Source organism: Anser brachyrhynchus (assembly GCF_964034855.1).
Source record: "Anser brachyrhynchus genome assembly, chromosome: 28".
Taxonomy (NCBI): Eukaryota; Metazoa; Chordata; class Aves; order Anseriformes; family Anatidae; genus Anser; species Anser brachyrhynchus.
Window position 1 is genome coordinate 3,195,243 of NC_137721.1, and position 19,597 is coordinate 3,214,839.

The 19,597-nt window shown below is 74.6% G+C and overlaps 4 protein-coding genes across 8 annotated transcripts; 1 reads left to right on the plus strand and 3 right to left on the minus strand.

The window, feature by feature from the left end:
- Positions 1-461: 461 nt before the first annotated feature.
- Positions 462-9,077, minus strand: CRTC2 (CREB regulated transcription coactivator 2). 2 transcript variants are annotated; one of them, XM_080570250.1, is made up of 14 exons: positions 8,838-9,077; positions 6,374-6,475; positions 6,102-6,220; positions 5,899-5,958; positions 4,971-5,039; positions 3,935-4,038; positions 3,782-3,811; positions 3,604-3,668; positions 3,322-3,371; positions 2,957-3,201; positions 2,097-2,542; positions 1,596-1,874; positions 1,351-1,519; positions 462-1,241 (listed from the first exon to the last, which is right to left on the minus strand). In XM_080570250.1, the coding sequence occupies exons 1-14, from the start codon at positions 9,060-9,062 to the stop codon at positions 1,033-1,035; spliced, it is 2,172 nt and encodes a 723-aa protein (XP_080426376.1). In that variant the 5' UTR covers positions 9,063-9,077; the 3' UTR covers positions 462-1,032. The 2 variants fall into 2 exon arrangements, with proteins under 2 accessions (XP_080426376.1, XP_080426375.1); XM_080570249.1 differs by having other exon boundaries at positions 3,604-3,683.
- A 631-nt stretch (positions 9,078-9,708) lies between these two features.
- Positions 9,709-12,156, minus strand: SLC39A1 (solute carrier family 39 member 1; the record flags this gene model as incomplete). The annotated part of the gene is made up of 3 exons (XM_080570266.1): positions 9,709-10,699; positions 11,292-11,422; positions 11,979-12,156. 3 exons carry the CDS (start codon positions 12,154-12,156, stop codon positions 10,049-10,051), a joined length of 960 nt encoding a protein of 319 aa, XP_080426392.1. The 3' UTR covers positions 9,709-10,048.
- On the plus strand, positions 12,137-14,839 carry CREB3L4 (cAMP responsive element binding protein 3 like 4). Of its 4 annotated transcripts, none has more exons than XM_080570263.1 (8): positions 12,137-12,556; positions 13,021-13,231; positions 13,470-13,556; positions 13,628-13,737; positions 13,819-13,887; positions 13,990-14,074; positions 14,206-14,302; positions 14,367-14,839. In XM_080570263.1, the coding sequence occupies exons 1-8, from the start codon at positions 12,276-12,278 to the stop codon at positions 14,819-14,821; spliced, it is 1,395 nt and encodes a 464-aa protein (XP_080426389.1). In that variant the 5' UTR covers positions 12,137-12,275; the 3' UTR covers positions 14,822-14,839. The 4 variants fall into 4 exon arrangements, with proteins under 4 accessions (XP_080426389.1, XP_080426387.1, XP_080426390.1 ...); XM_080570261.1 differs by having other exon boundaries at positions 12,156-12,927; XM_080570264.1 differs by having other exon boundaries at positions 12,156-12,927; positions 14,395-14,839.
- Positions 14,840-14,951: 112 nt separating this feature from the next.
- LOC308183826 (ras-related protein Rab-13-like) lies at positions 14,952-19,526 on the minus strand. The gene is made up of 12 exons (XM_080570265.1): positions 19,293-19,526; positions 18,185-18,245; positions 18,044-18,104; positions 17,872-17,949; positions 17,686-17,775; positions 17,531-17,596; positions 17,379-17,429; positions 17,217-17,284; positions 16,218-16,261; positions 15,681-15,766; positions 15,516-15,595; positions 14,952-15,399 (listed from the first exon to the last, which is right to left on the minus strand). Exons 1-12 carry the CDS (start codon positions 19,414-19,416, stop codon positions 15,243-15,245), a joined length of 966 nt encoding a protein of 321 aa, XP_080426391.1. The 5' UTR covers positions 19,417-19,526; the 3' UTR covers positions 14,952-15,242.
- Positions 19,527-19,597: the final 71 nt, after the last annotated feature.

A 19,597-nucleotide genomic window follows, 5' to 3' on the forward strand; every position in this document is an offset into this window, starting at 1 on the left:
CCCAGCATCCCAAAACCTCATGGGACACCCCCAGACCCCCCCCAGACCCCCCAAACTCATAGGACAACCCCAGCACCCCCAAAAAACTCCCTGGAACCCCCAAACCCACCCCCCCCAAAACCCAAAGCACCCAGGAACCCCCAAACTGGCAGGACCCTCCCAGGTCCCCCCCCAGCACCCCAAAACTGCCAGGATTCCCCCTCCCCTTCCAGATACCCACAAAGTTGCCAAGATCAACACCCCCAAATTGCCAGGATCGCCCCCACCAACAACCCTGCCCCCCCCAGCACCCCAAAACTGCCAAGATCCCCCCCCAGACACCCCCAAAATTGCCAGGACTCCCCCCACCAACCCTGTTCCCACCCCAGCACCCCATTATCCACAGGGACACCCCCCCCCCAAGTACAGGCTCCCCCCACATCCTCACTGTACGCCCCCCCAAAATCAGCATCACGCGGAGCTTTTAATTAACATATAATATATTTTAAAAAATAATAATAATAATAAATCACTCTGGCTTCCTCCTCGGCGGGGGGAGCGCGGTCCTGGGGCCCCCGGTGCCTCCCCCCCCCCCCATCACCCTGCCGCCGTGGCCGGGGCCCCCCCGCGCACCCCGCCGAGGGGCCCCGAGTGGAAGTGCTGTGCCCGCGCCCCGGGGGTCCCGTGGGGCTGGGGGGGGGGGGCTGGGGGGTGCATACGCGGCTTAGCGGGGGACGGGGAGCGGAATTTCTCGTTAAACATGATGATTAGCCGGAAAACAACACCAAAACGGAGCGCCCCCCCCCCCCCCCCCCCCAAGGCTCTACCTATGGGGTTTATGTACAGCCGCCCTCGGCCACGCCAGTGCCGGGGGGGGGGGCGCTGAACCCCCTATCCCCACCGGGTTATGGGGCTGGCCCCACAGCGCCCGCTGTAGGGCTGGGGCCCCCCCGGCCAACCCCCCCTCCCCGTTATGGAGAGGAGGAGGAGAAAAAAAAAAAGAGGGGGCGTCGTGTGTGTGTGCGGGGGGGTGGGGGGCAGCCCGGGGGGGGGTCACTGCAGGCGGTCGGTGCGGAAGGAGTCCTCGACGGCGGGGTCGGTGAGCAGCGCGTAGGGGTCGCTCAGCATGTTCAGTCCGTCCAGGCTGAGCGGCTCGATCTTCAGGTCCTCCTCCAGCCCCAGCGCCGCCGCCTCCACCTCGAAGCCCGGCACGCCGGCCAGCGCCGTCGCGATCTCTTTGGAGATGCCGGGCGGCGAGTCCCCTGCGGGCAGCGGCGCCGTCGGTGCCAAGCGGGCAAGGACCCCCCCACCCGCCCCTAGCGGCTCGTCCCCCCCCCCCCCAGCCCTGCGCCCACCTCCGCCCGCACCCACCGGTGAGGATGATGTTGGGGACGGGGCCGTGGCGGCCGCAGTTGCTCAGGTTCTGCCGGTTGAGGACGTGGGGGTCGTAGCTCTCGCCGGGGGGGTACAGCGACCCCAGCTCCTCGGGGAAGGCGCCGCTGTTGCCCGTGGGGCTCTCCCCCATGCCGAACTGCTCGAACTGCGGGGAGAGGCCGCTGTGGGGCTGCGCGACCCCATAACCCCCCCCCTGCCCCGTCCCCCCCCCAGGCACTCACGCTGCCGATGCCGAAGTCGCCCAGCGGCTGCCCCAGCGGCGGGTGCTGCAGGGAGGCGTCAGGCTGGTACTGGGGGGCGTAGGGGCGCTGGGCGGCCGCGCCGGGGGGGCCGGGGGGCCGCGCCGGCGGGGCTGGGGGCAGAGCCGGCTGCTGGGGGGGCTGGTGCAGGGTTTTCTGCCCGGGCTGCGGCTGGGACGGCAGGATGAGGCCGGGCTGGCTGTAGGAGTACGGCGGGAGGCGCTGGTCGGCCGGCAGCTTGCTGGTGTCCAGGGGCACCCCCTGCGAGCAGAGTGGAGCCGGGGGTCAGCGGGCGCTCCCCCCCCGTGCCCACCCCCCCCCCTTTTGAAGTTTCGGGGCGCCCAGCACCGGCCGGGACGGGGGAACGCTCGCGGCCCCCGTGGGTCGGTGGCCGAGATGAGGATGGAAAGGAGACGACAGAAAGGAGGAGGCGGAGGCGGGCGCGCGGCGCGGGGGCCGGCGCGGGCGATGGACCATGCATACCTGGGTGATGGAGGACAATGTGGGTGACATTGTTGGTGAGAACTGTTTGGGGTGCTGCCTCCTGGAGTCGCCACCCATTGGGAGGGTGAGGGGGCTGAGCGGGACCCGTCGGCGGGGCGAGGTGCTTATGGACGCCTGCACCATGGGGTAGGAGGAGGCGCTCAAGCCGGAGGGCAGGCTGGGGTTGCTGGGGGAGGACTGCATGGGCTGGCTGCGGGGGGACGTGGGCAGCGAGGGGTTGCTGAGCGAGGAGGAGAGCGAGGAGGGCAGGGACTGGTTGGAGAGCGAGGAGGGGATGGAGGAGCTGCTCTGGGAGGACTGCAGCGAGGGGTTGCTGAGGGAGGACTGGAGCGAGGGGCTGCGCAGGGAGGCCTGGAGGTTGGGATTGCTAAGCGAGGACTGCAGGGACGGGTTACTCAGGGAGCTCTGCATAGGTGAGGTAAGTCCTGTGGGGACAAAAAAGAAGAGACAGCGCCGTTACCCACGGAAAGGCCGCCGCCCCCGGCTCCCCTCCCCGGGCTGGGCCAGGCTGGGGCTCCCCGTCTGCCCCGGATGGGATGGAAGGTGACGGAGGAGACCAAAACGATGGAGACAGCGACACAAACACACACGGCCCGGGGACGGGGACGGCGGGCTCCCACCGGGGACCACCTGGCGCTGCCAATCTCTGCCACGACCGCCCCGGCACGAGCCGGGGATGCCGGTTCCCCTGGGCCCAAACGGCCGGCTCCAGGCGTGGCACCGCCGCCGTCCCCGTGCCAGCCCCGGCAGCAGGACCCGGAGCCAGGCGGGCTCAGCAGCGTTGGGCCCCGGGTCCCGGCTGCGGCGTCCCCGAGCCGCGGGCCGGGGCCGGCGCTCACCTGGCGAGTCGTAGCCGGTGCCCAGCCCCATGCCGCCGCTGATGCCCAGGTGCGTCATGGTGTTGGCCAGGTTGCTGGTGCTGCTGCCCCCGCTCAGGCTGGGGTAGGCGCTCTCGTCCGGGTCGAGCGGGGTGGGCAGCGGCGAGGGGAAGTGCAGGTTGGTGAGGTCGGGGAGCGAGCCCCCCGTGTTGAGGGCCGAGGGGATGAGGGGGACGTTGGCAGGCTGGTCCGGGGATGGGAAGATGCTGGGGCAGGGGGGGGAAAGAGAGACGAGCTCAGCGCGGGAGCGCCGCTGCCGCCTCCGACATCCCCCAGCCCCCCGGCCGCAGCCCCCCCGGGCCGGGGCCGCCCAGCCCCGCACTTACTGGATCCCAGGGACTTCGCAGGAGCGCGGCCGGGCCGAGGACGAGGAGAGCTGCGAAATGGGAGCGGAGGAGTGAAGCGCGGCCAGGATGTTTATGCCCCGCTCCCCCAGGCCGGGCCGGCCGCGGTTTGGGGGCAGGAAGCAGACCGCGGGCCCCAGTGTCGCAACGCTCCCCGGCAGGAAGCAGGCGGCCGGGCAGGGGACGCGGCGGCGGCTTCCCCACAGCCCCCCCCCCGGCAGCAGCGCGCAGCCCCCCCGGGGGGGGAAGGCGCCCAGCACCCACCTTCTTGGTGTCCCAGGGCTTCAGCGAGTGCTTGTTGTCGTCGAAACTCTCTTCGATGGGAGGCACTTGGAAAAGAAACACTGGCGAGGGGGAGCAGAGGGTGAGGGCAGTGCGGGGAGCGACCCGCTGCCCCATCCTGCCCCGCGCCGCGCTGAGCGCCGCCAGGGCGGGCGCTTACCTTTACTGTCCGCGTCCCCGTCCAGAAAACCTGAAAACAAAAAACCAAACGAGAGACCTTCAGCAGGCGGGGACGGAGGGGGGCGGGCGCAGTGACCCCCTCCGGGGTAACTCGGGGTGCTCGGGGCCCCCCCCCCGCAGGGCAGGGACTCACCGCCGCGGCGGCCGGGCGGCGGGGCGCCCTGCGAGGGGCCCAGGTAGGCGTCCTGCGGGGCCGGGTTCATCACGCTCGTGTGCAGCGCCGAGTCGGAATTTGTTCTGCCAGGAAGAAGGGGCGCCCGTCAGCCGGCCGCGAGCGGGGGCACCCCGGGGCCTGGCCCCCGTCGCGGCCCGGGGAAGCCACCGTGGGCACGGGACGGGCACGGCGACACGGGAGGGCTGCAGCCGGTGCCCCCCGAGGGGACGGAGGGACGGGGAGCGTGCGCGGGAGGAACGAGCGCCGCCCTCGCAGCCCCCTGCGACCGCCAGCAGCGGGGACACCGAGCCCCTAAGCGGGGATGCCCCCTCCCCACGCGATGCCCCGGCTGTGTGTCAGCACCCCGGCCCCTCACCCTCCGCCTCAGCGGCTTCTTCCCAGCCCCATCTCCTCCCAGGGGGAGCCGCTGCCCGCTCCTGGGGCAGCTCCGGCACCGCAGCAAGGGCTCCACAGCCCTCGCACCCCTCAGCATGGGGCCAGCAAGGAGGACGGGCACCCCCCCCGCCACCCCCCCCAGGGGTCCCGGAGGGATCCGCCACCCATTGTGCTCCCAATTAGTCGGCCCGAAGCGGACGAGCGCGGGGAGGGGCTGGGAGAAGGCTGCCCGGGCTGCCGGTGCGTCCTGGGACCGCACAACGGGGACATTGTTCGGCGGCGGCGCAGCTGGGAGGCAGGAAGCCCCCCCCCCCCCCGGGCGCCCATGGGACACAGCCCCCACCCCTGCGGGGCCCAGCTGGGGGGCGAGGAGCTCCTGGGACCTGGGGAGGGGGCTGCAGCGAGCCCCCACCCCAACAGGCACCAAGGGCTGGCGCGTGGCCGGCCCCAGGGACCAGCCTGCGGCCGCGGCGCCTACAGAGGCACCGGGGCCACCCCGTTGGGGCAGCCTGGGGACCCCAACCCTTCCCTGGGGGGCTGTGCCCGCCCTGGGGGTCCTGGGGACGGGTCAGAGCTCAGGGCAAAGACGGGGAAGAGAACGGTACCAAAACTCATTCACCTGTTGAGAGCGGACGGCAGCCTGAACAGATGTCCCTTCTCCATGGGGAAGTTCCCCCAGGGCATGGTCCTTCCAGGGAAAAACAGCGGGGTTACCTGGGGGGCGCCGCCCCACGGGGCCCCCAGACTCATCCAGCGGCCGCCCCGTGCAGAGCACGGCCGCTCATCTACACCCCGCGGCTCCCACGAGGGCAGCGAGGCCCCGCGGCGGGAGAAATCCCGGCGGCACCACAAGGGCCGGCGCCGCGACGCTCCAACGGGGCAGCGCCGGGGGGTCCCCGGGCAGCCTCCCCCCTTCTTGGCCCTGGGGAAGGAGCGAGGAGCAAGAGGAACCCGAAGTGCCCGTGTGGGGGAAGGAGAGGAGCCCCCCGACCTCCCCGCTGGGCACGGAGCAGGGGCTCTGTCCCAGGAGGCGCAGAGGGCAGCGGGGGCACGGGATGGGGCCGGGGCCGCGGACCCGAGCCGAAGGCCGCGGTGGGGACCAAAGCGCCCGGCACGGAGTGGCTCCGGAGCTCAGCACCGTGCCGGGGAGGAGGAGGAGGAGGAGGAAGGAGGCAGGAGCTGTGCCGCGCACCAGGAGGAAGGGCAGGCTGGAAAACGAAGCCCCGAGCGAGCTCTGAAAGGATGAGCCGAGCCCAACCGGCTCCAAAGGGATCCAGGAGGGACAGAGCAGAGCCGGGGCCTGCTCGCTGCCAAAAGCCCCAGCGTTTCTCCTTAAAAACACCTGCATGTGGGACGGCGCCGGGAAGGGATCGGGCAGGGCAGAGCTGCTCCCGCTCCCGCAGCGTTTCCCAGCCTCCCCTCGCAGGGGAAGCCGCGTTAAATCCTCCCGGCCCCGGCCCCAGCACACGGCTGGCCCCGGGCACGGCACCCGGGGGGGGCTGGAGGGCAGGGAAAAAAGCGCCGAGAGCAGCGACCCGGGGTCTTACCTCCTCCAGCTGGGCTCCGGCGGGGGCGACAGGTAGGTGGGGCCGTAGGGCGAGCTGTCGATGTGGGGGGCGCGTTAAGGAGCGAACGGGGGGCGGCCGAGCGGGCGCAGCCAACGCCGCCCGGCCCCGCGGGGAGCAGCCCCGGGGGCACGGGGAGCGGGGCAGGAGCCCGGGGGAAAAGGGATGGACGCCCGCGAAAGGATATCTGGCGCACGTATCGGCGCAGCGGGGACATCATCCGGCGCGGGTCCCGCTGCACCCGCTCCACCAGGCCGTGGTGCCGCGTGCTGCGCGTCGAGTCCAGCGGCGAGTGCAAGGGGCCCTGCGGGGAGGAGAGGCGGCGGGATCAGACCCCGGGCGCAACGGAGGGTCCCAAACGGGCCCCGGGGCGGACGAGGGGGTTACGAGGAACCGCCCCCTCGTCCCCCGGGCCCCGCGGCGCCCGCCCTCTCGCCGCGTGGCCGCCGGCGCTCACCTGGAAGTCAGAGACGCCGCTGCCGATCTGGTTGACGTTGGGCAGCGAGCCGCTGTAGTAGGGGCCCCGGCTGTGCGCCAGCCTCAGCTTCTGCGCCTGCAGCTGGGCCGCGAGGGGAGGAGAGGGAGGAGAGAGGAGAGTCGGGGGGGGGGGCCGAGCGCTCCCAGCCCCGCGCCATCCGGCGGGATTAGGGCCCGCAGCAGGGGCAGGGACGCCAGCCCCCCGCCGCCGGGCTTTCCGCCAGCGCCGCAGACCCGCAGCGGGGTCAGGGCGGCCCCGCGCCCGCCGCCGGCCCCGCTCAAGGCCAGGGGAGGCCGAGGGACGGAGCCGTGAAAACCACAGCGGGGAGATAACCGGGAACGGCTCGGCCGCGCTCCCGGAGGGGTCCCCGCGGCACGGGGCAGCCACGAGCACCCCCAGCGCCGACCCCGACCCCGGGGCTGCATGCCCGAGGCTCAGCCTGGTGCCGTTTCTCTCCTCCCTGGGTGCTGGGAAGGGGCTGGGCCCCGCCGGGAAGGACGGGCTCCCTGCTCCCGGCACAAATCCGCCGCCCCGCTGGGGCCCAGAGCCGCCCCGGCGCACACAGCGTGCCCAGCGGGACCCCGGGAGCGCGGGGAGCAGCCCGGAGGAGGCTGCGGGCAGGAAACCTGCAGCAGCAAATCCCCGAGCTCACGACCAGCGAAATCCAGATCCAGTGAAAAAAAACAAAACAAAACAAAAAATAAATAAATAAAAACAACAACAGCAAAAAAAAAAAAGGGAGATTTAGTCAACAGCTGGCTGCGCTGGCACCACGGGATTAGCGCGAGGAGTGCGCGGGGGCTTAAGGTCCTGGGATCCTGCTCCCTCCTCCAGCAGGGTCCCTGCGGGGCCAAATGGGGCCGGACCCGGGCAGGAGCCCGCGGGCGGCCGGGGGAGCGCCAGGAAACACCGGAGGGGCCGCCGCGGACCCCGGAGCCGCAGGGACAGGGGCTGGGGCAGCCCAGGAGGAGGCGGCGGCGGCTCCCAGGGGACATGGAGCGGGGGGACACGGAGGGGCCGTGGGCCGGCCCCGGTGTGGGGACAGCAGCCGGGGCTGCCCGGTGCCGTGAGCGGGTTGTGGAGGGAGCGACGAGGACAGCGCGGCGCCTCCCTCGCACGGCCCTGCTGCACATTAACCAGCTGTTTGCTGTGCAAACACCGCCCGCGAGGCTCCAGCCCCCTCCCAAACTCAGCAGCGATGCCCGCCGGGCGCCGGGCGCAGCGGGACGGGACCCGCCGGGGGAACGGGGGCGGCTCCTGGCCGCCGGCCCCGCGCGGCAGCCTCGGCTCCGTGGGCTTCGGGTCACCGGGGGCCGCCACCTCGCCTGCCCCGGGGGTCTCCGGCCCAAATTTGATAAAACCCCGGGGGGGTTTTGCCCCGTTCTCCCCGAGCTGGGGGTGACACCGGAGCCGTGTCACCCTGGGGAGCCTCCCCGTGGCCCCGGGCTGCCCTCTGCCCCCGCTCCCCCGGGGGGGGTCCCCGCCCCGCGGCGCTGCCCTGCCGTGGGGACGGGGCCACGCAGCCCCCCCCCGCCCCACGGGCCGGGCACGAGCAGCGCCGCCGGCAGCTGAGCCGCGGCCAGAGCCTCCTCCCGGCAAGGCTGGCGCAATCCCCAGCGGCTCGGCGGGGCCGGCGCTGAGCGAGGCACGGAGCAGAGCCCGGCGCCGCCTCCCCGGGCGGGGGACCCGGCTCCTTCAGCCCCAAAAAAACGGGGTTTCGGTCCCCCCGGGGGGGGGGGCTGCGAGCGGGGACCCCCGGGGCACGGGGCAGCGGGGGGGGCGCGGGCGCGTGGCACCGGCCCTGCTCCGTTCCCTCAGCCCCCGGCCGAGCTGAATTTAAGCATCTCCGGGGCCGAAGCATCCGCCGCTCCCCGGGGGAGCCGACGGAGCCCGGGGGGGCCGCGAGCAGCTGCTGCCGGTGCCTTGGAAGCCGCAGCCCCCCCTCCCGGGACACCCCCCCCCCGGGGGCTCGGTCCTGCCCCGGTTCAGGGGGGTGCCCACGGCCCCCACGCGTGGCGGCGGCGGCCACGTGCGGACCCGCGTGGGGAACCCACGGCCAGGAGGTAAAAAAATTGTAAAAATTAAATAATTTAAAAAAAAAATAGAACGGAGGGGAAGGGGAAGCGGGGCCGGCGGGGAGCTGCCTTCCAGCACGGCCCCCTCCAGGCCCCCCCCGGGCCCCCGCAGGCGGCGCCCCCGCTCCCCCCCGCTCCGGGCGCTCAAGCCCCCGTTACCCCCCCGTTACCCCCCCCATTCCCCCCCGTTACCCCCGTTAAACCCCCGTTCCCCCCACTCCCCCCCCCATCCCCATTGCCCCCCCCGGTCCCCACCCCGGTCCCCCCTCCCCAGCCCCCTCCTCCCCCCCGGTCCCCCCCCCTCTCGCCCCCCGCCCCCCCCGCCCCGTCCCGGCGCGCATCCGGCGGCGGCGGCGGGCCGCGCTCACCCGTGTGGAGCAGATCTCCATCATCACCTCCTCGAAGGCCGCCGTCTCCTCCGCCTGCCGCTGCTTCTGCAGCGCGATTTTCTCGCTGAACTTCCGCGGGTTCGAGGCCCCGGCGCCGGCCGAGGAACCCGCACCGGGCCCGGGCCCGGCCCCCGCGCCCGCCGCCGCCATCTTCCCTGCTCGGGCCGCTCCGGCCGCCGCCGCCGCCGCCGCCGCGCGGGGCATGCTGGGGCGGGGAGTCCGCGGGCCGTGCGCCGCCGCGGGGAGGGGTGGGCGGGGGGACTACGACTCCCAGCGGCCCCCGCGGCGCGGCCGCGAGGGGTGAAGGGAAATGGAGTCCCCGCCCCGGGGAACGCCCCCGCAAGTGCGCGGGGCGGGGAGGGCGGCGCCGACTACAAGTCCCGGCGTGCCCCGCGCGCCCAGCGGGATGGGGAGGGGCGGGGGGAGCTGGGTCACCCCTCCCAGCCCGGAACAGAGCGCCCCTCCCGCCGTACCCCCCAAAAATTGGGGTCGGAGCCCCCCCAGCCCCATCGCTGCAGTGCCCCCCCCAGCAGTGCCCCCCCATCACGGCCCTAGCCAGGACCCTCCCCACGAGGGGGTCCCACGACCGAGCCCCCCCACCCCCCCCCCGGCCCCACTCGCGACCACCCCCCACAGCAGGGGGGTCCCACGGCGGAGCCCCCTCCCCAAATCCCCCCCTCCCATCACAGCCCCACTCAGGACCCCCCCAAGGAGCCCACAAGGGGGTCTCACAGCCAAGCACCCCCAAAATCCCCCCCCCAAGGCCCCACTCAGGACCTCCCCCCCACGAGGGGGGGCCCACGGCCGAGCCCCCTCCCCAAAGCCCCCCCCCAGGCACAGGACACCGGGCGCCATCTCCTCACCCAGTCCTTTATTGCTTCGTCCACACCCCCCTGGGGGGGCACGGTGCTGTCAAGGCACTTTTTTTTTCTGGGGGGGGTGGGGGGGTGCTAATCACGCCCCTGCATGTCCCTGAATGAGGGGGGTGTCCGGGGGGGGGGGGCGCCACCGGGGAAACCGCGGCAGGGAGTGGCGCTGCTGGTGCAGGAGGGGAAACTGAGGCACGGGGCTGCTGGGGGGGGGGGCTGAACCCCCCCACCTGCACCCTTTGGCACTTCACGGGGCGTTTTGGGGCCTTTAACCCCCTGGAGGGGTGGATCCGGGGGTGCCCCCCCCTCCCCGGATCGGGGTCAGATCCTGATGAAGAGCACGGCGGTGACGAGGCCGAAGCCGGCCAGCAGCGCCAGCACCTTGGGGACGCGCAGCCGGGGCCCCCCCAGCTCGCGGGGCAGCACCTCGAGGAAGGCCACGTAGAGGAAGGTGCCGGCCGCCAGCCCCTCCAGCACGCTGCGGCACAGCCGCTGCCGCGGGCCCCCCCCGCTCACCGTCACCGCCAGCCCCACCGCGACGCCCAGCGGGGCCATGAGGGCGAAGAGCAGCAGGCAGGCGGCCACGGCGGCGCGCCGCAGGCGGCCCCGCAGCAGCTGCAGCGCGAGGCTGAAGGCCACCAGCCCCTTGTGCAGCAGCAGCGCCAGGCAGAGGCGCAGCGCGGCCCCCCCGGCCTCCTGCAGCCCCAGCGCCAGCCCCTCCAGCGCCGCGTGCAGCGCCAGCGCCAGCACCAGCAGCCCCGCGCGCAGCGGGCTCGGGGGGCTCGGGGGGCTCGGGGGGGCGCGGGGGGTGCCGGCCGCCAGCAGGGCTCGTGCCGCCGTCGCCTCTTCCTCGTCCTCTTCCTCGCCCCCGGGGGGGCTCGCGCGGTCCTGCTGCGCCAGCGCCGCCTGCTCCAGCACCAGCACCAGGAAGAAGCCCATGGCCAGGATGAACTCGGGCAGGGGGAACTGCAGCTGTGGGGAGGGGGGGGCTCAGTGCGGGGGCTGCTGGCGGTGCCCCCCCCCCTCCTTCCCCGACCCTCCACGGGGGGAGGAGGACGGAGGCGGAGGCTGCCGGGAAGCCGTGCCAGGGACGATCTTTCCATGAGTCACAGCGGGACAGCGCGGCCTCTCCGACAGCCCCCAACCCGCCGTCCCGTCCCCTCCGTCCCCTTCCCCTCCGTCCCCTTCCCCTCCATCCCTTTCCCCACTGCCCCCTCCCCACCGCCCCCTCCCAGTCCCTGCCACCCCCCAGTCCCATCCCCACCGTCCCACTCCCCCCGTCCCGTCCCCACCATTCCTTCCCCATCCGTCGTTCCCTTCCCAGCCACCCGGTCACTCCTGTCCCATTCCCATGACCCTGCCCCCCCAACCCCCCCCCACCATCCCGTCCCCACCTTCCCACCCCACTGTCCCCCTCCCCACTTTTCCACCCCCCCCACCCCCTCCCCACGGTCCCGTCCCCACCACCCCATCCCCTTTGTCCCCGTCCCATGCCCGCCGTCCCGTCCCCTCCCATCCCGTCCCCTTTGCCCCCCCCGTCGCCATTGCCCCCCCCCGTGCTCACCGGGACGCGCAGCTCCTCCAGCGCGGCGGCGATGCCGGCCAGGTACGCGGGCAGGAGGTCGAGCAGGCAGGTGCCCACCAGCACGCCGCCCGCAAAGCAGCTCAGCAGGCTCAGCCCCGGGCTGTGCGAGTCTGGGAGGGGGGGGGGCAAGGGGGGGATGAGACCCCCCCCCCAGATCCCCCAAGCTGACCCCCCGACCCCCCCTCTAGATCCCCTCAGGCCTCCCCCAACCCCTGGGGCAGCCCCCCCAGCTTGCTCCCCCAACGCCCCCCCAGACCCCGCAACCCTCGGGACAACCCCTTCTGGAGCCCCCCCGGACCACCAGAACCCCCCCAGCTTGGCCCTGGTACCCCCCACCCCTGGGGCAGCCCCTTCGGCCCCCCAGGCCCCCCTGACCCCAGGTTTCTCCCCCAACGCCCCCCCGGACCCCCATAACCCCAGGGGTAACCCCTTCCAGAGCCCCCCCGGACCACCAGAACCCCCCCCAGCCACCCCCGCGGGTTGACCCCGGTACCCCCCACCCCCCCGGGCACCCCCCCCGGGCACCCCCCCGGGCACCCCCCCGGCCCCTGGGTCCCCCCCCCCAGCACCCCCCGGGTTTGCCCCCCATCACCCCTGGGGCCACCCCTCCCGGGCCTTCCCCCCTGCCCCCCCCCACCCCCGTTCCTCCCCCCGTCCCCCCGGTACCGGCGGTGCCCGCGGGGTGCCGCAGGCAGCAGAGCGGCCCCAGCCCGCAGCCCAGGGGCAGGAGCAGCAGCGCCGCCAGCGCCCCCAGCTTCAGCCCCAGCCCGGGGGGGGGGACCCGCGGCGCGGCCCCGGGGCTCCAGGCCAGCTCCGCGGCCCCGGGGCCGCCTCCCGCCGCCATCCCGCCGGCCCCCGCCGCCACCGGCACCGGGCAGGCTCCGGGCGGCCGCGCTGCGCGTCCCGGGGCGGAGCGGGGGGGGGGGGGGGCACGGGGCTGGGGCCCGCCCCGGACACGCGGGGATGGCCCCGGAGGGAGGGGGGGGGGGGGGAGGGGGGAACGGGGCTGCGCGGGGGGGGGGCGGCTCGAGAGGGGCTGGGGGCGGCCGGCGGGGGAACGGGGCCGGGACGGGAACGGGAAGGGAAACGGGAAGGGAGCGGGAGGGGCGGGACGGGGACGGGGCTGGGAAGGGGAAGGGGAAGGGACCGCGACCGGGACCGGGCGGCGGGACAGCCCGACCGGGACCGGGACCGGGACCGGGACCTCCCTACCGGGACCGGGCAGGACGGAGCGCACCGGTCCGGTAAGCGGGGCTCGGTTCTGCCCGGTCCGCGGGGGATCCGGGACGGGCCCGGGGGGGTCCCGGGGGGGTGGCGGGGGGGGGAGTCCCGGGGGTCCCGGTGCGGACCCCGGCGGCGGCCGCCCCCCCGCAGCCAGCCCCGAGCCCCCCCGGTGGCGGGCGGGGAGCGCGGCCCCGCCGCCGGTTGGGGGAGGGACTTGGCTGGGCTCGGCCAGGATGCCGAGATCCTGGTGGGGGCGGACCGGGACGGACCGGGACGGACCCAGCCGGGCCCCCCCCGCCGCCCCCTCCCCGCCATGGAGCCGGACGAGCTGTGCCTGGGGGCCGACCCCTTCCTGCCCCCCTTCGGGGGCTGGGGGCCCCCCCCGGACGGCGTGAGTGGGGCTGGTGGGGGGGGGCAAACGGGGGGGGGGCACCCCGGGAGGTGCCACCCTCGGGGTCCCATCGCGCGTCCCCTCCGGCCGCAGGACGGGACCCGGCCCGAGGAGCCGCTGGGCCCGGCCGTGGCCCCGGACGAGGTGTGCGGCCCCCCCCGGCCCGCCCCCCGCAGCCCCCAGGACCCCCCCCCGGGGGACGGGGAGCAGCCGGAGGAGCCCCCCCCCGCCACCACCGCCGCCGTCTACGAGGTGGTCTGCAGCGCCGGGACCCCCGCGCACGGCGGGGTCACCATCCAGCTGGGTCAGTGGGGCTGGGGGGGGCTCAGCCCTGGGGGGGGGGCCGCATCCTGCAGGGCAGGGCATCACCCTCCCCCCCCCCAGACTGGCTGCCCCCCACGCTGCTGCCCCCCGAGTCCTGCGTCATCGCCACGCTGCCCGCCCTGCCCCTGCCCGCCCCCACGGTGAGTCCGGCTCTGCTGCCCCCCCCCGGCACTGTGCACCCCGATCCCCCCCCCTCACCCCCCCTTTTTACCCCGCAGCTCCCAGTCCTGCTGCTGTCGGAGGAGGAGAAGCGGCTGCTGGCGCAGGAGGGGGTGACGCTGCCCGGCTCCCTGCCCCTCACCAAGGTGGGCTTGGGGGGGGGGCATCCCGGGGGGGGGGCAAGGTGCGGGGCCAGGCTCACCCCCCCTGGCCACAGCAGGCTGAGGAGCGCGTCCTGAAGAAGGTGCGGAGGAAGATCCGGAACAAGCGGTCGGCACAGGACAGCCGCCGGAGGAAGAAGGAATACCTGGATGGGCTGGAGAGCAGGTGGGTGCTGGTGGGGACCCCCCCGCCCCCCCCCCCTTCATCTTGGGGGGGGCCTTCAGCACCCCCGCCTTGCCCCGGCAGGGTGGCCTCGTGCTCGGCGCAGAACCAGGAGCTGCACAGGAAGGTTCGGGAGCTGGAGCAGCGCAACGGGTGAGTGCGGCGCGACGGGGGCGCCCCGGGTGGGGTGCACGGCAATGCCTGGACCCCCCCCTTACCCCCCCCGCCTTGTCCCCCCCCCCTTGTCCCCCCCAGGTCCCTGCTGAGCCAGCTGCAGGCGCTCCAGGCTCTCATCAAGCAGACGTCCAACAAAGCCGCCCAGACCAGCACCTGCGTCCTGGTACCCACATGAATATTTCCCCCCCCCACAAAGGGCTCAGCGCCCCCCCCCCGCGGGCAGCACACCCACGGGTGGGTGCCCCCCACCCACCCCCCGGTGCTGTAACCCCACTTGTGTGTCCCCCCCCCCAGATCCTGCTCCTCTCCCTGGTGCTCATCCTCTTCCCCAGCTACAGCCCCTTCTACTGGGGCCGGGGGGGCCGCCGGGACCCCCACCAGCCCACGGGAGGTAATGGGGAGCTGGGGGGGCTGCGGGATCCCCCGGGGGGGGGGCAGGCAGCAGCTGCCCCCAGCCCTGCCCGGTGCTCCCCGTCCCTGCAGTGATCTCCAGGCACATCCTGACCCGCGCGGAGCCGCCGGCACCGCCTGGAGAAGCCCAGGCGACGCGGTGGCAGCTGGAAGAGCCGGGGGCTGCAGCGGAGAACGGTGCCAAGGGGGGGCGCGAGGACAGGACGGGCCCCCCCGGCAGGGAGCCGGGCACAAACTCCTCGGGCCAGGCTCCCCCAGGGGATCCGAGGGCTCAGCCGTGGCTGCGGGACGCAGCGGCGGCAGCAAAACAGGCACACGGGGACGAGATGTGACAGCCACCGGGGAACGGCCCCGCTTTGGGGGCTGGGAGCCACCCTGGGATGGGGGGGGGGGCAGTCGGGGGCCCCCCCACCATGCCCCAGGCAGGGGCGCTGGGTGCAGCCCACGCACAGCGCAGGGGAGGGGAGCTCTGCGCTCGCAGGCAGCTTCTGGTGAATAAATCCGTGCCTGCTTCGCACCCAGACGTGGCTGGGGGGGCTCGGCGAGGAAGGGGGCACCCCCCAGGGGCAGGCTGGGGGCCACGAGCGGGAGGAACGCCCCAGTCCCACGAGGATGAACACCAGCGGCGCTCGGCTGATAACGACCGGGGTTTATTGCACGCCACCAGCTCGGAGCAGGCGGCTGTGGCGTCCCCCGGGGCACCGGGCTCCCCAGGCGCCCCGCGCAGCGCGATTCGCCACGGGGACCCCACGGGACACCGGGCAGCCCCCGGTGGGCCGCGGCACCTGTGGGGTCACGGCAGAGCGGGGCAGGCGTCCCACGGGCGCTCGTTCCTCCTCCTCCCGGCTGCTTTGGGAGCGGCAGCGGAGCCGAGTCCCCGCGGCGGGGGCGCTGCCGCCGTGCCCGGTGCCCCGCGGGCGCTAGATGGACTCGATCTGCTTGCGCACCTTCTCCAGCGCCTTCCTGTCCAGCACGCGCTGGCGGCACACCACCAGCACGGCGAAGACGGCCGCCACGCACATCATGGTGCCCACGAACCTCCAGAAGACGTGCGCCTCCATCACCGCCGAGCGGCAGCTGCGGGGAGGAGGAGGAGGAGAGGAAGAGGGGAGGGCAGGGGCGCGATCCCCGGGGGGAACGGCCCCGGCCTCGCAACGCCACCGGCCCCTCAAGGCCCCCAGCCCCTCGCCCACCTCTTGAACTCGTCCCGCTTGGAGGCGGCGCAGCTGATGCGCTCCACGAAGCCGGTGGGGCCGCACTCCGGGACCGTCTTCTGCAACCGAGAGGGGTCGGGGCGAGGCGCCGTGAGGCCGCGCGGCGGGCCCGGTGCCGGGGGCAGCCCCCGTGGGCTCACTCACCGCCTGGAAGCTGGAGCAGCGGCCGCACTCCTGCGCCACCACGAAGTCCTCCACCCGCCAGCACGGCGTGGCCTGCGTGGGGCTCGCTGCGGGCGCGGCGCGGGTGCTGAGCGCGGCTGGGGGCCGGCGGGGCCCCGGTCCCGGTCCCCAGCCCCAAGCCCCGGTCCCGGTCCCTATGCTCTGGTCCCAGCCCCGAGCACCGGACCCCACCTCCGGGTTCCAGGCCCTGGTTCCGGTCCCCAGCCCCCGGTCTGTATCCTCTGGTCCCAGCCCCGAGCACCAGTCCCCGGTCCCCGTCCCGGTTCCAGCCCCTGGTCCCGGTCCCCAGCTTCCGGTCCCTACTCTCTGGTCCCAGCCCCGAGCACCGGTCCCCGGTCCCCGTCCCGGTCCCCAGCCTCCGGTCCCTATTCTCTGGTCCCAGCCCCGAGCACCAGTCCCCAGCCCCCGGTCCCCAGCCCCGAGCCCCAGTCCTGGTCCCAAGCTCCGGTCCCAGCCCCCGGTTCCGGTCCCCAGCCCCCGTCCCCGCCCCGCACCCACCCGAGCGCCGCTCCTCTCCCACCGCCATCGCCGCCGCCGCCGCCCTGCGGGGAGAGCGCGGGGGGCGCGTCAGGGCCGGGCCGGGCCAGGCCTGGCCCCGACCCCCCGGTCCCGGTCCCGGTCCTGGTGCCGGTGCCTGTGCCGGCCCCGGTCCCGGTCCCGGTCCCCCCCCGTGCCCCCGCTCACCGCAGGCCGAGGCCCAGCGCGCCCAGCGCCGCCAGCAGCGCCCAGCCCCGCGGCCCGCCCGGGCCCATGGCGCTACCGGAACCGGGGCTGCGGCGCCATCGCGGGGCGCGGGGGGTGCCGGGAGCGGGGCGGGGCCGGGCCTCGGCCGGGGGCGGGGCCACCTCGCGGGGGCGGGGCTTTCCGTGAGGGGCGGGGCCTTTTGCGAGGGGCGCGGCTTCTCTGGGGGGCGTGGCCTCCGCGTAAGGGCAGGGCTCGGGCGCGGCTCGCGCGAGGGGCGTGGTTTCGCGCTGATGGGCGTGGCTGTGAGCCAATGGGCGTGGCTGTGAGCCAATGGGCGTGGCTGTGAGCCAATGGGCGTGGCTGTGAGCCAAGGAGCGCGGTTCAGCGCCAAGGGGCGTGGCTTAGCGCCGGTGGGCGTGGCCTCGGCCCAAGCAGCGCGGCTTCGCGCCAAGGGGCGTGGGGTTAACCTGAGGGGCGTGCCTTTTGTACCGGGGGCGTGGCTTCGAGCATAGGGGGCGTGGCTTCGATCCGAGGAGCGCGGCTTGGCGCCAAGGGGCGGGGCTTGGCGCCAAGGGGCGGGGCTTCCCAGCCCGCCGGCGCGCCCACGCGTGTCCGCGTCCCCCTCCCGCGCCTCCCTGTCCCGTCCCCCCCCGCCGTCCCCCAGACACGGAGCGGAGCCGGGGCAAGGCACAGGCCGGGTTTATGGCACCTGGCGCGGGGCCGCCCCCACTGCGGCCCCCCCCCCCCCCCCCCGGCTCCCGGAGAGGCGCCCGCGCTGCCCCGGGGCGGTGGCAGCCCTACAGCAGCTGGCACCTGGAGCTGCCCCGCCGCGGGGCGCTGGGCTCCGGCAGCGAGCCGGCGGTGGCGGCGGTGCTCGGGACCTGCAAGAGCATGGGGGGGGGCGGGGGAGGACAAGAGGTCAGGGGGGGCTGGAAGGGGGCGCCCCCAGCTCAGCCCCCCCCCCGCCCCACTCACCGCTCGGCGGGCCGATTTCTGCAGGATGTCCCGCGCCAGCGTGCTGAAGGCCTGAGGGGAGAGAGGGGGGGTCAGCGGGGGCTGCCCCCGGCACGGGGACCCCCCAGCACCACCCCCAGCATGGGGGGCAGCGGCCCCCCCGCGCCTCTCACCTCCTCCACGTTCACGCTGGACTTGGCGCTGGTCTCGAAGAAGCGGATCCCGTGCTCCTTGGCCAGCTGGAGGACGAGGGGACGCCGCGTGGGAAGGGGGGCCGCGGCCCCACAGCCCTGCCCCACGGCCGGGGGGGCTCGTGCCCCCACCCTACCTTCTCGGCGGCGTCCCGCTGCACTTTGCGCTTGCTCTCCATGTCGCACTTGTTGCCGATGAGGAGCCGCTCGACGCCGGCAGACGCGTTCTGCAGGGGGGGACGGGGACGTGGCAGCTTCACCCACCCACCCACCCGCTGCCCCAGCCCGGCTCCTCCCCGGCCCCGGCCCCGCCATGCACCCACCTCCTTGATGCTCTTCATCCAGTTCTGGATGTTCTCGAAGGATTTCTCATCCGTGATGTCGTACACCAGGATGATGCCCTGCGAGGACGGCGTGGTCAGCGGGGCAGGGACCCGACACCACTGAGGGGCTGCCCCAGCCCCTGGGGTCCCCCCCGCGCTGCCCCCGCCATACCACGGCCCCGCGGTAATAGGCTGTCGTGATGGTTTTGAAGCGCTCCTGCCCTGCTGTGTCCCTGCGAGGAAGCAGAGGGGGGTGTGAGGGCATCCTGGCGGTGCTGAGGGACGTGGGGTGCCCCTGCGCCCCTCAACTCACCAGACCTGCAGCTTGATCTTCTTCCCATCGATTTCCACTGTCCGGATTTTGAAGTCGATGCCTGGGAGGGGAAGGAGAGGCCAGTGGGAGCGGGGACCTGGCTGCAGGGTGAGGAGCTGCCCGGCCACAAACAGCCCCTGGGGTGTAGCTGGGGGCAAAGCCGGGTGGGAGAGAGCGGGGGGGGACACCCCCAGGCCCACCAGGCTTGGGATGAGGCATTCCCGTGGGACGGCATCACACTGCAACGAGCACTGGGGGCTGCCCGGCTGGGGGTTAACCCAGCCCCAAAGGCTGCCAGGAGCCCCCCAGCCGGGCTGCCTCCCCCAGCCCCCCAGTGCCCACGCTCCTGCCCCCCCAGCGCCCAGCCCGGTTTGTGGGTGTGGGTGCCGCCGGCCGGCAGCTGGCAGCCGGAGCGAGCTGGAGTTTATGGCGGGACGGGGCAGCTGCCGCCGGCTCAGGAAATGGCTTTGCCAGCGCGGGGGAAGGCAGGGCCGGGAGGAAGAGGAGGAGGAGGAGGAGGAGGAGGAGGAGGAGGAGGAGGAGGAGGAGGAGGAGGCTGGCTTCGGGTCTTGGCCTGGCGGCAGCTCCAGGACAGCGGGCCGCCATCAGCGTCCCCTCCTCGTCCTTTTTGGTGGCGGGGCAGCCGAGCCCCGCAGGCGGTGGTTCTGCCGTGGGGCCCCGGGGACGGCTCGGACCCGGTCCCGGGGGGTCCCGGAGCTCCCCGCAGCACTCGGGTGTCCCGGTCCCGTTCCCCCGAGCGGGGCTGGGCGGCGAGCGAAGGCCCCGCGGAGGCACCCCTGGGCCTCAACCCCGGTCCCAGCTCCCGGAGGGGGGGTCCCGGCTGCTCCGGGATTGCAAAACTCCGCGGGCCGGATTTGTTCCTGCTTGTGCAAGGGGAGCGGGGAAAGAGCGGCCGGGGGGGGCCGGGGCGGGGCGGGGGGGGCCGGAGGGGGGTCCCGGTGGGGGGGGGGGTCGGGGTGGCGGAGGGTGCACGGGGGTGCGGGGGGGTCGGTCCCGGTGGGGGGGTTCCGGGGGTGTGGGGGGGTGCGGGGGGGGCCGGTCCCGGGGGGGGGGGGTGCGGGGGGGGCCGGTGCCGTTGGGGACGCACCGATGGTGGAGATGTAGGTGCTGGTGAAGTTGTCCTCGGCGAAGCGGATGATGAGGCACGTCTTGCCCACGCCGCTGTCCCCGATGAGCAGCAGCTTGAAGAGGTGGTCGTACGCCTTGGCCATGGCCCCCGCCCGCCGGGCCGCTCTGCCCCGCGGCCGCCACGGGGCCCGGCACGGCCCGGGGGAGGGAGGGGCGGGGCTAACTCGCGGGCCCGCCCCCCGCCCGGAGCCACGCCCCGCCGCCCAGGAGCTCCGCCCCCTTGCCCGACAGGCGCGCCCCGCCCTCCCAAGATGGCCGCCCCCG

Excerpts from the sequence above, each read along its gene's own strand:
- CREB3L4 (XM_080570263.1), top strand. The coding sequence starts at position 12,276 with ATGGCCCCGGAGGGAGGGGGGGGGGGGGGAGGGGGGAACGGGGCTGCG. Across the intron at positions 13,557-13,627 it reads GCTCCCTGCCCCTCACCAAG|CAGGCTGAGGAGCGCGTCCT; the intron begins GTGGGCTTGGGG and ends CCCTGGCCACAG. Across the intron at positions 14,075-14,205 it reads AGACCAGCACCTGCGTCCTG|ATCCTGCTCCTCTCCCTGGT; the intron begins GTACCCACATGA and ends CCCCCCCCCCAG.
- CRTC2 (XM_080570249.1), bottom strand. The coding sequence starts at position 9,062 with ATGCCCCGCGCGGCGGCGGCGGCGGCGGCGGCCGGAGCGGCCCGAGCA. Across the intron at positions 5,040-5,898 it reads CCGGAGCCCAGCTGGAGGAG|GACCATGCCCTGGGGGAACT; the intron begins GTAAGACCCCGG and ends TTTCCCTGGAAG. Across the intron at positions 4,039-4,970 it reads CTGCCGTCCGCTCTCAACAG|AACAAATTCCGACTCGGCGC; the intron begins GTGAATGAGTTT and ends TCTTCCTGGCAG.
- LOC308183826 (XM_080570265.1), bottom strand. The coding sequence starts at position 19,416 with ATGGCCAAGGCGTACGACCACCTCTTCAAGCTGCTGCTCATCGGGGAC. Across the intron at positions 17,950-18,043 it reads CCTATTACCGCGGGGCCGTG|GGCATCATCCTGGTGTACGA; the intron begins GTATGGCGGGGG and ends CCGTCCTCGCAG. Across the intron at positions 17,597-17,685 it reads AGCGGGACGCCGCCGAGAAG|CTGGCCAAGGAGCACGGGAT; the intron begins GTAGGGTGGGGG and ends CTCGTCCTCCAG.